Genomic DNA, 18,938 nt, shown 5'->3' on the forward strand with positions numbered 1-18,938 from the left:
GCATACACACATAGCCTATATACAATACTTCATTATCCCCATATTCCCTCACAGCTTGTAACATTAACATAACAAACAGACATTTATACCAAGAAACATACAATCAATCACACTACAGAAAGGCTGGGTGCGGGGGTAAATACATAAATACAGATGAAAATTAGACATATTGAAGCCTATTAAATGTATTGAATCTTACCAAATCTATCCACACAAATGTTTGCCCCATTTATGTACCTTAAGCTTGCACACACAGGGCCAAGTTACTTGAAAAAATTTAGGAAACACTGGGTAGCATTATTTTGAAATACAGCTTGTTTAATTTGTGTGAGGTAAGCTAGCCAAAATAGTTGCTTGGAACTTGGCGTAATTTTGATATCAATACTTTTAATGGCAAGTCTAGTTTTTAAGTAATGACTTATAGACAGTGCTTTGTAAGTGTGAGTAACTAGGAATTTCTGTAAGTTGAAAACGTGTTTTTCATCAAATCCACAAATGCAGATTGACTGTGAAAGTTAAGATGCGTCCGCCCATACCAGTATTTACGACCTGTACTCTGGCCATAGAGCTTGTAAGTGTAAACGTCACCAAGCCACTCCCCTCATTTTCCCGCAAATTTGTCAATGGGAAAATGAATGGGGCAATTTTCAATAAGCGATAGCTATATTTAGTCGGGAACCAGTTAGCTATTGGTATGCGGTACTCATGACATATATGACTCATGAAATATAATATCAGCAGCACGATTGACCCATGAGAAGTACAAGGTACAACGTTGTGTACGTTTAGTACGCTTAGGAACTACACATACCGGTACTGTGCTCACGACGCACGCGTATATCGTCACGGCTCAGCTGGAACACGCTTGCGCCCTTCTACTTCTAGTGTCACTTTGATATCGTATTTCAGTTTTAAATTACTGGAAATAACAGATCTGTTACTATTAAGTTATATTATTTATTTCACATCATAATTGTACGGTCGTGATGACAACAGGATTTCCTATCAGGGATCTATAAAGTACAACCATAGACCGTATAAAAGAGTACAACCTAACCTAACTAATTTAAGACGTAATTTCAAATGGAATATAACGTCATATATATTTTTATCACAACACAACAATATAGCTAGCCAGCATGGTTTTCGATAAATTACCGACAATATATGTACTACTTACTATGTTTTAATAAAACTATTTATTAGAAATTGTCTATCTCTTGCCTACTGCACCTGTCTTGTCTAAAGCCGCGTTTCCACCGCAGGAACTATACCCCGGAACTAGGAACCTTTTGAGGAACTCAGTGCGTTTCCACCGCAGGAACTAGGGTCTAAATTTAGTTCTGGGGCTTTGTTTTACCCCCCAAGACGTTCCTGCTCGGGGGGTAGTACTTTCCGAAAGTACAGGAACCTTTTGGGTGGAGCTTGCAGCGCTGAACATTTATGATTGGTCGAGTACTCGTAGCATTTGTGTTGTATTTATTTTCCGCCATTACCCGCCATGTTTGAAAATATGCAGCGGCAAACCAATTTATTTTCATAATAACTTCAAATCAAACTTGTATGTTATGCGGCGCAGTAGCCTACTTTTGGTTATAGCCTGTCAACGTCTTGGAATTATAACGTGTGCTCTTCTGTTCTTTTCTTGCTTTAGTATTCGTTTTATAAAATGCTAAGCATTCGTCCTGGGACAGCATATTACGTAGGCTACCAAAACATTCAAACGGATTAATTCGGTTGCTGAATATTTTCTTCCGGATTTTCTTTGTTAGCCCGTTTAATTGACTCAAAACGTTTGATACAGTTATGTGAGGTATGCGGTAGTTCTGCATAATTAACATTGGTGATACAGTACAAGCAAACTGGAAATCACCTTCCGCACTTTTTACCGGGTAAAATAACAGGTTAATTCTAGTAATCTTCCCTTTAGCTTTTTCAGACTGTCGTAATTTTTAAAACTTTACTGCCATTTTTCAATTCCACGAAAAGACCAGGAAGACTATGGACTCATTTATGGTGCATGGTTCGCATCTGGAGGGCACACTTCGCTGCTCGGCTAGCAGTAACTTCGAAGGAAAGCAAACGGTGGCTGTACCACTACTAATTTACATTTTCACGCAAGTCCGAGTTTTCGTTCTATTCTTGTCATTTTGCGATTAGCCTATATGGAATTGACGACGAGAAAGTAATAAAACAGCAAATTGTTTACAACGTGTGCATGTTTTCTGCTGTTAATGAATGTGTTTGAGAGGATATATGAAAATCAATAAATACAAAAGTAACCATATATAGTCATTGTTGGTAACCCGTTGTATATATGTGGAATAAACCCCTCCGGGCTGTCCCGGTTATTAGAAAATAATGTAGGCTACTTCGGTGGTAGTATGGGGTTACAGAAGAAATCATATGACAGATGGACCGACGACAACGTCAGTGGGCTAATTTGCCTAATCTTCGCGGTACTTTAGACCCCGGTGGAAACGCAGACAACCATTGGCTGAAGGAACCTTTTAGTTCCTGGTAAAGTAGTTCCTGGGACTGAAAGTTCCGGGTAATTTTGGTGGCTTAAGTGCACTGTGATTCTGATTTTCACAATGTGTGTATACTATTCCTTTGTAAGTGCTGTGAGCAGACTGAAAGTCTATGTTACACCGAAGCCTTGCGAAACAAAGTTTCGTTACATCGTGTACTGTACAGCATATGGTTTGTAATGACAAAAGGCTTATTTCACGTGGCCGCCATTTTGAAATCCAAAGAGAGGTTGTGGTGGGCGTCGCCCCAAGTGAAACCTGAAGTGAACGATCAAACAACAATGGCTTGGACCACGAACCTTGAGCTGCTACCACTGATGCACGACGTCGAAAAATGGGCTGAGGAGGGATGTCGAATACCAAGAGCAGTTTTGTTGAGAGGATACAGCAACTGGATAGAGGGGTACATTACTGATAAGTTAAGGTAAGTTAACGATTTTGCCATCCGTAGGCTGTGCCGGTGTGCTAGCTAATCAGCAAACGGTGTCATAAAATTTTTCCCTACGGTGAAAACTGCCTTGTTTACATTTTGGACATTTGTGGCTAGTGGGTAAATCTATCGCTGTTTTCGTCGCAGCACTGTCGGCACAAATTGAGAGAGATTTACGAAAGTTCGTTTTTTATGCATAGTCTAGTAGGTTTGATCTAAATGCATTTATCTTTTTCATGCTGATACGGAAATGATTTGGCTAATGTCAGATGACAGTTACCTCCGGAAGCGTTGAATTGTCCTTCTGGTCTTAGGCTGACACCATGGCTGTGTCCCAAACCGCAAACTTCCATGCTCCACACTACCGTGCTCCGGAATACGCACTCCAGGCAATGCTTGGGACTACGCACTCCGAACCATGGAAGTGCAGTAGCACGGAGAAACAGTTAAATAAGTGGGATGCACTTCGTGACGACATCTGACCCATAACCTTTAACCTTTGCCGTAACTATTGGTAAAATTCCGGTAAGAAACCTGAGGGGAATAACGTGAGAGTGAGAGGACATATTATCGACCATCTGAAATGCTACCGCATTTATTTAATTTTTAATCAAGCGGACTGGACTCCATTACCTATTTAAATGCAAGTCTTGTAAAAATTACACATAACTGTCTAAATGGGAAAAAAATCCAACTTAATACATATACATTTTAGTTATATTGATATACTAATTAATTCCGTAATCGCGAACATTAAGTAGTGAAAACTGTGAATATGTAACGGATCGCTAGAAATGCTAGTAGGGACCAGCCTTTTTCATATTAACCTGAAATACACACGACGGGACACTTCTACGATCTCAAGTAAAGACAAATTCCATTAATCTCTATGCAGTGGTAGATACACGTCCCCGTAGCAGCTAAAGCTAGCACTGGGCAACCTCTGACTTATTTGCCGACACAGAAAAAAATCGCGAAAGTACTGAAAAAATTACCTCCAGAGGATAACAAGGACGTTTTTTTCTACATAACTAGGTACAGGTTGTTACTTATATTTCGCCTATTTTATATAGACTACAGTTGAAAATCTGATGTCTGTCTGTCTACCGAACGAACCCGGTCGATAGATGCTCACACGAAAGTAGTAGGCTACTGAAATATTATGATCTAGACTAACTAGTGGGCTAATACTAGCAACTTTTTGCGAGCTAGCCACTTCAATTGAATTCTCCTTTTTGCTGTCAGAAGAGCAGTGGAAGGCAACGAAAGCTTGGAAAATATTAATTGCAGTTTGGATAGCATTCAGTGTATTGTCAACCCCATAATAAAGTTGCCATTTCATTGTAAACAGTCGTGTCTGTTTTTTCATTATTTTCGCGCTGTGTAGCCTACTCAGCTAGGCAACACTTATGGAGCCAGTCATGTTTGTGGTGGCTACTCCATAGGCAAGGGGTGTATTTCAAATTAAATGAAAAAAATGGGCAGTGGCGAGGATAAAACGGCAGTTTATAATTAAAAACGGGACCCGACGATTAGCACGTATTCAGTATAGCTAGTTACACTCGTTAAAAGTACATATCTTTAAACGAAAAAAACAACTGATACTTTACATATTGCGTTATTAATTAACACTGTACCACTTTATTTATATACCAACTCCTGTGTACCATTTTCCTATGACATGATAGCCTCGTTTTCGCACAGGAAAATTTCAAAATGGCGACCGGCGTGATATAAGCGAAATAAACCTGACTTTGACAGCTAGCTAGCTAGCTGCTGATCCAGCCATTCCTAACGTTAACGTTAGCTGGCGCTAACAGACCCGCTAATCTACTCTGGCTGTATATGACCTGCTCTACATGGTTGGATTTGGAATGATTTTCTCCCTTCTTAACATTATTGTCCTGACCATTGAAAAAATGCATTAAGCTAACCAGTGACACCACATTTGTCGTGGGTATAGCTAGCTAGCCACCGGTGTTGGGTGCAGTTGGCCCTATCTGCTGGTCCAGAGTCAGTTATTTTCTTCTCCTACTAATGGTTAAAGTTAGGACCTGGGAAGGGAAATCTGATCCCAGACCAGCAGTTAGGGGCAGCCAAGGCTTACAAGCACACGTGGTTGTAACATATATCATGCGACTTTGACTTTAGTGTAGTTCAGGACCACCAACACATCGTAAATCGACATAAATCCGTTATTTTTCCCTCCAGAGATTGAAATAAATAGAAACAAGCACATGCTACGGCAGAGAATGACGGTCCCAAAAAAACGTGAGAAATCTTTTATTTTTAATCGCTATAGATTTTACAATCAATGATTTTTAAAAAGTCAATAGGATTTTAACGTTGGGTGGTGACGTCACGAACCAGACGCCCCCTGGAGGCAATTTGACTTACAAGCTCTATAGACTTAACCGACACTGGCCCGTGAAGCGGGTGGCGAATCCGGCCAAGACTCAGTTGCCATCTGGGTTAGCCTGCCTGGAGATGACAACCTTGACTGAAATCGTGATATTCTTGATCCTTAAATTACAGCTTTAACATTATGCGATTAATCCAGCACGTGCGCCTTTTTACTGTTATTATACCATTGATATAACTAATCGAGTTATTAGCATTATGAACTCCGTCTTACCTTCTCTGGCCCATATGCGAATAGCCCGGTCTCCACCACACGAAGCAAGTAATGTGCCCGTCGGATTCCAGGCAACATACCAGCAGCGTGTATCCGGGTGGGCGCTAAATTTATGGAGTATGTTCATAGTGCCCTGCATGTAGGAAAATCGAAATAGCAGTCACTCTTAATTATTCAACGCTAACAACAACAAACAAAAAAAAAACCCTCAATAATGTACCGAAATAAATTGTTCACATCCGTATAAAACGATTCTTCGACACTTTAAGAAAATATCCCGTATGACGCTTTCTCTCCCAGCCCTAGAAATGCTGCGCAAAGTGCTGAGCATTCTGGGAAACCGAGTTTACTTTAAATTAGAAGAATATTACAGTATCCTGAAAATGACATTTCAACCACAATGCTTCAAGTTTTCTGACTTCAAGACATTTTTATCTTGTACTTTCTAAAAACAATCAATGTTCACGCCTTTGTTCAACGTGACGCTTATTTCAAAAGCACAAACTACATCTCCCATAATTCCTCATACTTTTTATCGTGCGTCTGACGTTAAAACACGAACAAAACTAAACGAACGGCCACAACCGGAAGCATGAAATTTTAGCCTTTGTGTGTTTTCATGGACAAACATTCGTTATATTGATCAGTTCGGTGTTTATTTTACATTAGAATACTAACACGGGGAATTAAGCGAGCTAGATTTGAATAAATATTACTTATTGAAATGTTAAAACAAAAAAGCGATTAGGCTACATTTATTTTGCTAGACTAGTCGACTAGCTAGATAACTTGGTACAGACTGTCGATGTTAGATTTTTTCTGCGATTGTCGTTTGCTCATTTTCTTGAAAATTGAAGTGCAAAATGGTATTTATCGTCTAGTTAGCTCGCTAATAACGGTTCCGAAGCCGGAATTTAAGAGTAATTTACTACGCGTCCGCTAAGGTTCAGATAACGCTACTAATTAACCATAATCACCCGCGCTAACAATTTGGGCAACTTATCTAGCCAACTTTAGCAAGCTTGACAGGTTCACAGTTATTGTTCTGTAAACGTAGCACGTTAGCTACAAATTGCTTAGCTAAAAGTTAGCTACAAATTGACCATTACCTAGGTGGGTTATCTATGAGCTATATAGCTAGTCCTGGCAAGTAAACGTTATACATATCGTCAGTCTGAGTGACGAGTGAGAAGGGACAATGTATGCGCCACCGGGATCTGCTCTCCCTGTGAGTCGGCGAAGGCGAGGACCTGGAGGAAGCGCTATGCCTAAACAGCCAGAGCGAAGCCTGGCATCTGCGCTGCCCGGAGCATTGTCTATTACTGCCCTGTGCACGGCCCTAGCCGAACCAGCCTGGCTCAGGGTTCATGGAGGAACCTGCCCCAGACAGGAGCTCGGAGTAGCAGACGTCCTGGGTTATGTCGATCCAAAACTCCTCGAAGGTAACCTGTCTTATATCCCATGCTATTGTAAATTCACCACAGTTCTAGCTTTGAAAGTCAGTTGACAGTATGATTTGCCACTACCGGGGGTGTACAGTCGCAACTACTAAATAAAGCTGCCTGTTCTTTACATCCGTGATCATTCCAAATTCCAATTGTCGCTCTAGGCGATTCATTTTCATTCCTGCCTTGGACTTAACAAAGACGAATACGTGACAGTCGTTGAAGTTTCCTACCTGGGATCGTGAAAAATCACCGCAAATTTATGTCTGTACTTAGTTATATATAGTAAAATAAAAGCCAGAAAGGATATTTTGGGATAATATTTTACTAAAGTGATTTTACCAGAGTTAAACATAACAAACCTGTGAAATAAAAACTTTTACCGCTTTTTAATTGTCCAAACGAACCTTAGTTTTGCATTCTAGAACGCTTTCCTCAAAATTCAACTTGTCTCTTTATGTTGAATACAGTCTATAGGATCTGATGAAAAACATGTTTTCAACGTACACAAATATGGAGGGCTAAATGTGCGAAGGCTAAGTGTACTTCCATATATGTCATTTTGCATGTGCATCCGATGTTTTTATTGGCTGATGTACCTTAGATGTCCAATGGGGAGACGTATTATTTGTGGGCTGGGAGTATTTGTGATGTAATCAGGTTGGAAAAAGGAGAAAACGCAAAATCCCCTTAGTTTGGGGCTTTATTGTGTGGACGTGTGAAGTTGTTTGTGAATTATGTTTGTTTAAATGGGATCAGAAGGTACAGAAATGAATGTTTTTAAGGGCTGAGAGTCTGTGGTCATTGCGGTTATTTCTCTAGAGAACCCTGAAAAGTGCCAAACCCTCAGTGCTGCATACTGCCCTGCCAAGGCGTAACTTAGCTGGACGGCATACCTGTCTTCCCAATTCTAAAAGTCCATCAGATTCTTGGGGCAAATGGGTTGACAATAGTTAGACATAACGCAAACACCACAATCACCGAAAAGGAGTTTAGCAGAGATAAATCTTGCCCACCAAAAAGGGTTCTGGTTCCAATATAATTATAATTATGTCAAAGAGGTACTGCCTCAACACGTAAATTAGCCTACTATTTTACTTCAATAAGTAATTGAGCAACACTTACAGCTCCAATTATTTACAGCTTTATTACAGCTGATATGCCCTTATAGCTGTTTAATTCAACTACACAATGTGCTGTGAAAAAGGTCAATTTATAGAATTGTGTTAAAACAGGTTTGCCCCAAACATTGGTGAATACTTTGAGATTCAGAATGCAATTTGTGATAACTGAAGTAGGCATATTAATTTTCCACCGTCCGTCATCTGACTTGACACTGCAGGGCTCCGGACTAACTTTTTACATTGGTTGCACTGGTGCACCTAACTTTTTCATTTAGGTACACCAGCACATAATTTAGGTGCACCCAAAATTTTTCACCGTGCCTTTTGGCGCCACAATAATACATTTTAAGCGTTACCTTTTCTGTCAGTTCCCATACACATTGGTAATTTCTTAACACATTATGTAAATGATTGTAATCAGGAATAAAGGCGCAGATAAATGTTTTTTCTTTATTTAAATCACAGCACAAACAAGAAATCGCAATAACCTCAATTGTTCAAAAAATAAACTTAAAAAGTGCTGATGTTTAAAGTGCTTGACAAACTCAAATAAATAAAGCAAATTCAAATAACTCAAAAGTGTGCGCTGCTCCCGGAGGAGTGCAGGGCGTGGCTTCACACATACATGCCTTCTTTTTTTCCCCACCCACATTCAGCGAAGAAGAATATCATGGTCAGAGCCAGTCAGAGGCTGAGTAGGGGCGGGTCTTCGCAGAATGCGGGTGGGAAAAATAAATAACGCTACACATATACACACACTGTACTACAACGGAGTATTAGGGCCACATTGAGGGGGGAAAAAATTAAGAGATTTCGGGAATAAGGTCGTAATATTACGAGAATAAAGTCGTAATATTACGAGAATAAAGTCGTAATTTTACGAGAAAAAATTCATAATATTATGAGAAAAAAGTTGTAATTTTACGAGAAAGTCATAATATTATGAGAATAAAGTCATAATTGAGAAAAAAAAGTCAATATTACGAGAATAAAGTCGCAATTTAATGAGAATAAAGTCGTAATTTTACGAGAATAAAATCAGAATATTTTGAGAGAAAAACATAATTTTTAGGAAAATATATTACCAGCAACCAACAAAATGGGCGAGAGGACAGTCTAATTGCAGCCTGACCCTGCGATTTCCTCCAAGTCCGTGTGGTTCTTTCTTCGGAATAGACAGTTTCTTGCACAATCTTTTCAATGTCCTGATACTTATGATAATGTGGTGCTGATGTGCCAAAAAAAAGTATTTCTTTATTTATGAAACCTATACTAAAGTATAACTTCACAAGATGCTCCACCTTCCTCATTTTAACGCAGGTGGCAGGCTGCTCTTCTGATATTTCCCGTCTAAAATAACACAGCCTAAAATTACGACTTTATTTTCATAATATTATGATTTTTTTCTCGTAAAATTACGATTTATTCTTGTAATATTACATTACATTACATTACATTACAGGCATTTAGCAGACGCTCTTATCCAGAGCGACGTACAACAAGTGCATTAGTTCAAGGTGCAGAGGTGCAAAAGAAACACACTAGAGTGAAGTAAAGATCGTAGTGCCAGATGTGACCACATAGATCACGACTCCAACCCTGTAGAGTAACCTGTTCAGCAAACAAACAAACAAACAATCCTGCCAAGTACAAACTAGCACTAATATTACGACTAGAGCCCGACCGATACCAGATTTTTGGGTCCGATGCCAATCCCGATTTTGGAGAGTCCTAGCCCACCGATTACCAATGTTTTGACCGATATTTTGTCAAAAAGTGCAACATTTTCAAATCAATTTGAAAAACTTATTTTATTAAAGTTTCTATATTTAAGGACATTTAACTTATAAGCAAACAAATAAAAATAAAGAACTTTTTACAATGCGCTTTCGTGCAGGTTACCCGTGCTAACTGTTGGTTAATTCACTTCTCAAACAGCAATCCTTCTCTCATGTTATCACGACAAAGCTAGATAACATAGCTTAAAATGATCCATGTTAGAAGTGTTTTATCTGCGTTTTTACTGTCTGGTTAGCTTGCTACGATGACGCGTGACTAGATGACACACTCGCTTGCAATAACGCGTTGGCTACTGACACAGCATCATATAGTAGCTAATATCATTATCTCAGACAAAAAAACGAATGTGTGATGCATTCAATCACCATTTTATTTTGGCTGGTTATTTATTTGAGAATACAGCGACGTCCTCTGGAAATGTAGATCCTACGCTGCTTATGTGCTCACTGCCACTTCATAAAGGCTTGTTAGCCAGCTAGCTTGCTAAAGTGAACCAAATATGTTAGCTAGCTCGCTCGCTTGATAATGAGGATTGATAAACATAGTGGTCGTATAAACGCATTTAATTAAAAACTTTCACTAAATATACATACCGTTATTGCGGCAATCGAATCTGTGCAGACAAGTCTTGCAGTGGAGAATATTGGATGAGGCACGAGTGACAAACGTCTTATTACAGAAGTAGCGCGTCAGCTGCTGCAGTTTGGATCATTCTAGTAAATAGCAATTACAACGTTCTAACAGACAAGTACAGATAAATAATCATTGTTTTTTTGTTTATTATACTTATTAAAATATCGGGACACATCGGTGGCATAACTGCCGATCCCGATGTCGTCAGAAAAGTCAAATAATGGCTCTACTTACGACTTTATTCTCGTAATATTACGACCTTATTCTCGAAATCTCAGAATTTGTTTTCTCTCAATGTGGCCCTAATACTCCGTCGTAACACACCGAGACAGACCTGTTAAATGTCAGGCACACCGGTGCAATGGAAATGTTTAGTCGCACTTGACAGATTTTTGGTCGCATGTGTGACCAAAATGGTCGCACTCTGGAGCCTTGCACTGATGACATAAAAACTTATTGACACCTTTTAAGTGTTCAGTCAAACCCTAGTTCTACATCCTAGAATGGCTTTCCTCAAGATGTAACTGGTGTCATTATTCGGAATACAGTCTATGCAGGGGTGGACAAATCAAAATTTCTGTCATAGTCCTCTGAGCTACCAAATATCAAAATGTGGTAGCTAGTCAGTAAGAACTTAATAGATGTGTGATAGGCACTTTATAGTTTAGATAATATTTTGGCTAGCTATATATGTATTTATTTGAAAAATGTAACTTCCCTTACCTTCGTAATGTTACTAACACCAATATTCCTTAAGAGAGCTGTTTGATGCCGTATCAATGCCTTCTAATCTTCCCTAAAAAATGTTTATCAGCTGAAACTGTCAGAAGGCGGTGTTCTCCCACCCACAATCTAGATTAGATTAATCTAGATACCCTGTAAGAATATCTATTACTATCTAATGCTTTCACATTTATGTAAATTGGCCAACAACGGAAAACAAGTGCGATTTGAAATTAATTTATTGAACAACCAGGCTTCAATTAGCCTATTAAACCATACATTCAAAGTTAACATAAATATATTAAAAAGTTAACATCTAAATGACGAGATTTTGCGCAACAGTGCAATAAACTCTAGACAAGGCTATCGGGAAGTATGAGCCGTGATTACATGTTCAAGTTAAAACAATATTATTAATAATAATAATAATAATAATAATAATAATAATAAAATAATAATACTAGCAACAACAACAATTTTCATAAATTAACCATAACCTTGTTTAGACTATATAGGCCTAATGGAACAGACGTCGAAGGTGTACTCGGGTAGTGCTTCACCAGCACACTGAGTTTCCTGTACCTGATCTCTTTGCTTTGCCACCACTGCAGGGGGTTTTGGTCGGGTGGGATGCACGGCTCACTGAAGTACTGCTCCAACTCACTGCGATCGGCCTCGGTGTCGGCAGTGCAGTAATCCTCGATGTGTCAAGTGCTGTGGTGCTTGGGAGGTTGGGTGGCGTTCCTCTGTCTGGGACTGGACATCACTGGTGCTCGACGGTTCTGGCAGGCTGTCATGAAGTTCGACCAATCTCTCTCGGATGCCCACACGAATGGCTGGCTCCATGAAACGGAGGTGCTTTGTAGCTATTAATGCTCAGTATAATAAAATCGAATAGGCTAGTATTTTTTGGATGTTAGTTAAATGACGAGACTGAGTCATTGTAGCCTAGTGCCAATAGATGGCAGTAGTGTACCATCTAAAGACCCGTAATTGTATACAATGTATGGTTATTATGGGTATTTTAGGGTTCAAGTAACTTACCGTGATCAGTTGTGCTGTCGGGGGCTATTCGCTTTCTCAGGGAGTTGGCCACTGCAGTCTTGAATTCAGCCACCTTAGCTGACTCTCCATCGTGTGGCTTCAGATGCCTAGATAGCAGGCTGAAGGTGACTGGGTGCACCATGGAGAGGCAGACATAGGATCCGCTGCACAGGGCTGCTGTTGCGCATTTTAAAGAGTGAAGTGCAGACAAGATATCCTTGATTGTCTGCCAGTTGTCATTGGTCAATTTGAGGGTTCTGGCATCGGTGAGCTCGGTGGTGTGCCTGTCGGAGAGGGTTGCTGACACTGCCCATCTTTGCTCATGAAGCTGATCAAACACTTCACACATCGAATTCCACCGAGTGCGGCAGTATTAGATTAGCTTGTGGTTCAGCAGGTTCTGCTCTACCTGCTTTCTCTTCAGAGCAGCGGTTGCAACTGTGCTGTGGTGGAAATATGACTCTAGTCTGCTACATGTGGCAACCACATGACTCACACTTGCGATCTTAAAGCCGTCGTTAATAGCAAGTTGGAGAGTCCAAAACATGGGACCGATTCCCACTCGGAGCACTGGTTTGCCAACACCATATTACTGGCGTTGTCATGGACACACGCACTAACTTCCTCCAACACGCCCCACTCCTCAGCGGATGCTTTGAGGTGGGCCGCTATGTTATCTGCGGTGTGCCGGTCATCAGAACTGCGTGTCTGTAGGACAGCGGTCTTCAACTCCCAGTTCTGAATGAAATGGCAAGTGACGGTTACATAAGACTCCATGGTAAGAGCTGTCCACGAGTCTGTATTAATAGCTACCTTGTCGGCACTTTGCAGATCAGCCCTCAAGTTCACCGTGCTTTCCTCGTACATCTTCTCCATTTTCGTAGTTGTTGTTCGCTGCGATGGTAGCTTGTACTCCGGCTCAACAAATGCCATCAGCTCGCGGAAGCCTTCTCCTTCCACAAAGCTTAACGGGAGCATATCTCCAGTCATCATTTTTGTGATGAGCTGGCTAATCTTTTCTGCCCTGGTAGCATCACAACGGCGTGTGCTAACACTGCTAGCAAATGATGTGATGCAAGATTGCCTGTTATCTGTCTCTGCTATTTTCTCCTTGTGCTTAATGCACAAATGGTTAATCATCAAACTAGTTGTTCTATGATACGCAAGTTTAAAATTACATAGCTTGCACTGCACATTCATTTAGTTTATTTTGTCGAAATACTTCCAAACATCACTCTTATGCCTCGTCGCCATTCTGCCTGTAACGTTAGATCAAGTGATGTCTGACTGAAAATGTTGAATGTTCTTTTTACTTAAACAAAAACAAAAAAAACAAAAAAAAAAACGTTATCTGCGGCTGCGCAGATCCATCATTTTTGCTATATGGAGATTTTGCTATATGTGGAGATAGCAGTACATCACTGCGTCCTGTCCAAAAAATTTACACTTTTAGTATAGAACAGGGTCTACATATAGGCTACTCACCGGCCATAGGTCCATAGGTACACCTGTTCAACTGCAAACTGCACCCATTAACACAAATATCTAATCAGCCAATCGCGTGGCAGTAACTCAATGCATTTAGGCATGTAGACATGGTCAAGACGATGTGCTGAAGTTCAAACCAAGCATCAGAATGGGGAAGAAGGGTGATTTAAGTGACTTTGAACGTGGTGCCAGACAGGCTGGTTTGAGTATTTTAGAAACTGCTGATCTACTGGGATTTTCACGCACAACCATCTCTAGGGTTTACAGAGAATGATCCGAAAAAGAGAAAGTATCCAGTAAGCGGCAGTTCTCTGGGCGAAAATGCCTTGTTGATGGCAGAGGTCAGATGAGAATGGCCAATGACTGGTTTGAGCTGATAGAAAGGCAGCAGTAACTCAAATACCCACTCGTTACAACCAAGGTATGCAGAAGAGCATCTCTGAATGCACAACACGTCAAAACTTAAAGCAGATGGGCTACAGCCGCAGAAGACCACACCAGGTGCCACTCCTGTCACCTAATGAAGTGGCCAGTGAGTGTATACATGTTTTTTTTTTTTTGAACAGAGCGAAAAAATGTGATCACTCTACGTTGAACGAATACTGACGTCCAAATCGAGTACTTGAGTACTCATGCCCATCCTTGGTAGAAAGTGGAGTATCCCAAAACAACAGGCCAAAATGATGACGTCGCGTCACAGACATTCAAATCTTTGTTCGAAAAAGGTTGGCTAAAATTCGATTGGCAAAAAATGGCATTCGATACACCCCTAGTTCATGTGGTGGTGCTAGTCTTTTAAATTTCCAAGAATTAAAGTCCTGCTCTGTTTGACATAGGGATTCTTCTCACACAGAATAAATTTGCCTTAAGGACCCATTAGCCCACCATTAATGCATTGAATAAATAAAAATAGTTACATTTATGAATCTCTTCCTCAATGGTTTGACTGATTTGAAAGGACCTTGGAATATAGCATCTACTCATGAATATCTAAAATCTCAGCATAAAGAAAGTTGCTATGTTTAAAACATGCTCACTGTAAGCAAAATAATTTGCATGCGGGTGTGGCTTTTTTCCAAAAAGCTAATAAATTCCAAACAGTTTGACAAAAAGTGATTAAACTTGGTGTGTCCGTTGATACTGCAATCCTGAGGTAGCCCTACAGAATTTGCCTGATTCAACTACAGGGTGGGCTGTATAGCTCAGTGATTTTAAAAAATTGGAACATTCACTAAAAATCACAGATTTTATGTAGACATTTGAAACTGGCTTCAGTGACTAATCATGTCAGTACAAATATGACTGTCTGTAGCCACCATGCTGAATTGGCAGCCAGTTTGGATTTTGTTTTTTCACATCCTACTTTTCTCACTTACACCTGGTTGATTAAAATTAAACTGGCCACTTTGATAGAGGCTACCTCCCAAACACCACTGACTAAATTTGTTGCTGACTGGCCATATGGTGACAGTATAGCAGTCTTTTGAATTTAAAAGAAATAAAAATGGATAAATCCTGCTCTGTTTGACTAGGGGACATGAAACTTTCAAATTATTCCTCTTCACACACACAATACGCTTGCCTTAAGGAACTAGTAGCCGATCGTTATGGATTTGCCGCTATTTAAAAAAAATTTAAACACTTAAATTATGTCTCCTCCTAGATGATTTTGTCAATTTGCACAAAATTTAGATGGCAGCATTTAGTGACAGATTTGCTAAGATAAGTATGAAAAAGTGGCTATGTTTCAAAACATGCTTGCAGTAAGCCATTGAATGTGGGCGTGGAATTTACTGTAAAACATTTAGACATAAAGTGTTTTTAATTTAATTCTCTGCCATTTAGAATTTTTTGAAAAACATTTAAATCCATAAGGATCCTAGATCCATAGGCATCCGATCTGCAAGAAACATGGTACACACCATCTATTGGCATACACATAACAATTTCCTAATTCCAATGACCTTGATATGCATTTTTGTACGTCGCTTTGGATAAAAGTGTCTGCTAAATAAATATAATGTAGCCTAAGTGTAATGACTAGGAAAATAGCTTGGAGCATGGTTTTTTACAAAAAAGCAGATATTTTCCAAATGGTTGGATTTATCTCTATAGAGCTCTGTAGGCCTCTCTGAACAGTTAGCCTGAAGCTGTCCTTCTGTTACTGACCCAATGAAACCAAAATCTGGCGAGACAATCTAAAATGCCCAAAAATGAAAAGTCTCATTTCATGCCTAGTTTTACCTAGAGCCATTGATTTTATACATATGTTCATCTCCTTATGTGGAACAAGTTTCCCATAAAGCCCTATAAGTTCTGCCTAATAGATAATAGGGCTGTCAAAAAATATTCGAAGTTCGAAAATTTTTTCAAAAATGTTTTTTTTTTTAAGTTCGACCCTAAATTTTTAATTCAAATATTATTTTTGGATTCCACGTTTTGTAATTAACATAAATATACAGGCTTTAATTTCATGCGGCGAATCATGTTCATGCACGCAGAGTTCATTTCCTGTGCTAACGTTGCTGGTCAGCTAAAAATAATGTTCCCGTGGCAGGCTATGGTTACTTTCTGTTCTGAAGATTTTGATAAAATTGGATGATGAAAGAAGTTAAACTAAACCGAGTAAGTAATTTGTTGTTTTAGGCTACAGGTATTTGCCGTTTGAATAGTTTTTGTGTTCAGAAATAAACAGGGATTTCCTATAAACAATAATTTCCTTATTATTGTGATTAATAAATGCCGAGTGCAAAAAAGTGCTTTATTCATTAGGCTATAGAAACTGCAGGGGGCTCATTTAAATAAAATTAACTTGCGTGCATACGTCAAGTGAAGACCTGACATAGAGCCACAACCTTTTCCACGGTCAAATTTTATAAATTACTATTTTGACGTGATTTTCTACGTACGTGCCACACAGTTGATCTAAAATACGTTTTATAAATGAGGCCCCAGATGTAGTTACTTAGTATGAAAGTTCACCGATGTCCTCTATTCTACTGCCTGCTTGTGGAAAGTACCTGACAGTACCTAGAGGAAACATGACATTGCAGAGGAACCAAATCTCAACTCATTAATTTCTCATGTGTACAGCCCTGTTATTTCATGAAAAGGAATAAACACGTCTACTTTGTCATAGAAGACCTGTCACTTTTCCAGTTGCATTTCATAAAGATTAGCCTCAACTGCCCTTAATAATTATAGCAAATTCTCTTTTTTGCTGTGATGCATGATTTTGGCCGAAAAAACTATGAGAGAATGTTGTGCCGTTTTTGTTCCGTTCTACAACCCTTGTGCTTAGATGGCAAAGGCCAGCATGAATGTATCATTCCATAATATGCCACAGAAACAAATCAATAATCATCCAGATTATGATTTAGGGTACATCTTATACAAGACATTTTGAGAAATACTGAAAAATACATTACAGAACACCCGTGACCCTGACCAGGAATAAGGGGATAATGATACTGGATGGATGGACATAGAACACCAGGAATTATATACATTTTGAATATGAATCGTCTTTAATACGTGCTAAATATATATATTTTTTAAAATTATTTCTTTACCAAAAAATGTTGGTAGCATGTACATTTGAGACAACATTTCTGAGGTGCAAAAATGGTTGCTTAATCTGTATGCAAAAACATCTGTCACTTTTGCCTCAAAGTAGCTCACGATTTGCTTACTAAATAATTTGTCTAGTATGCCTATATTTGCTGTTAATAATTGCATAAACCCAATTGGATCAGGCACAGCTACCTTGCCTCAATCACCAAGGATATTTTCTAATATTCTCACAATTGGATCAGATGCAGCTCTCAATCCATATACACAGATGAGAGGTGCGCTCCTAATGCAGTGGAATGCAATCGCGTTTCAATTATGCATTCAGCTCATGAAATACCTGCGAAGACATTCACCTGACAAAAGCGCTTTAAGCTGCATACTTAACGTTGGCTCTGTTTTGTAAATCAACTCTTATAACCTGTTAGCCAGAGCCGTCTGCCAGTGACCTCAGGTCAGCAGTCAACCAATCATCTTCTCTGCGGCGTATGCGGGCAATGGTTGCTAACTACGCACTTTTAAATTCTTGGAGAGGTACGCGACATCAACGCGGACGTAGTCTGCAACCTTCACACATGCCGCACATTGCATACAACTCCTACTCAGACCCATTTGTATGTGTGCTCCGCAGAAGTATAAAACTGCCTTAAAACTGTTTAATCTGGAAAAAACTGAAGAAAATGTCAGAATCACCATAGGGCTCAAGGAGTTATCCATTAAAGACCTAAGGTTATTTTGACATTTTCACTACCCTCAGCTTTTTGCTGATTAAACAGGTCTGCCTGATAGATACCCTGTCATGCAACTCCTCATTTTGTTCACAAGATTTGTCCCTATCAGGCTTTGGCCTACATGATATGGTTTAGTTGGTAGGCCCTATTATATTAGGAAAAAAAAATTTTTGCTTACTAAATAAACAAAAGAAACTAAACTAATCAGAAAGTGGGGAATGAAATGTGGCTTGACGTGGGAGTTCCACTGATGTTTATTTCAAAGGCATGTTTCTGAAGTATTACAACTACAGAGCAACGTCTCTCGGTGTGCCAGGTGTGTTTTCAGCAGCTACTACTGGTGGTGATGAAACAGTTGAAACTTAGCGAAAATTAGGCGTAGTTTTCAAATGGAAACCTGGTTTAAATGTCATTGATTCAATATATTCAAGATCTGCAAGTCTCCCATGCATAACAAAAAAAGGACAATGATCCTACATTCAAAAATAAGAGTTAGGCTATTTGACGAAGATAATATCTGCGTATGTCTTTTATCTGATGAGTGTAACTTTGATGTGGTAAGGTCGAGAGGCACGTTATTTGTGGGACAAGAGCCGTGGACACTGCACTGTTTCATGTTTATGGCATGTTGTATTTGTAAGTGTTTCATTAGGTTGCTGGAATTACCTCCATTACACACAACAGTTTTTTTTTTTTTTTTTACATCAATTGCATTCAGGAAAAATAGTTTTGCAAGATGATATAAGTTTTACCCCTTTGTTTCCACAAAGTTATTCTGAGTCAG

The 18,938-nt window shown here is 39.4% G+C and overlaps 2 protein-coding genes across 3 annotated transcripts in view; one reads left to right on the plus strand and one right to left on the minus strand.

Moving 5' to 3' along the window:
• Positions 1-5,948, minus strand: part of ciao1 (cytosolic iron-sulfur assembly component 1) — a 51,182-nt gene extending 45,234 nt beyond the window's left edge. The window contains exons 1-2 of one of the 2 annotated variants that reach the window (XM_064296267.1): positions 5,817-5,948; positions 5,597-5,729 (exon numbers count right to left, since the gene is read on the minus strand). In XM_064296267.1, coding sequence (XP_064152337.1) covers positions 5,597-5,729; positions 5,817-5,927 — 244 coding nt within the window. In that variant the 5' untranslated portion in view covers positions 5,928-5,948. Of the gene's footprint in view, positions 1-5,596 lie in introns of both variants that reach the window. The other variant, XM_064296268.1, reaches the window with a different exon arrangement.
• Positions 5,949-6,142: 194 nt separating this feature from the next.
• tmem127 (transmembrane protein 127) overlaps positions 6,143-18,938 on the plus strand; it is a 29,826-nt gene continuing 17,030 nt past the window's right edge. Inside the window, exon 1 of the mRNA XM_064296269.1 lies at positions 6,143-7,038. Within this exon, the coding sequence (XP_064152339.1) occupies positions 6,795-7,038 (244 nt within the window). The 5' untranslated portion in view covers positions 6,143-6,794. The remainder of the gene's footprint in view (positions 7,039-18,938) is intronic.

The sequence above is a fragment of the Anguilla rostrata genome, chromosome 10 (genome assembly GCF_018555375.3).
Source record: "Anguilla rostrata isolate EN2019 chromosome 10, ASM1855537v3, whole genome shotgun sequence".
Lineage (NCBI taxonomy): Eukaryota > Metazoa > Chordata > Actinopteri > Anguilliformes > Anguillidae > Anguilla > Anguilla rostrata.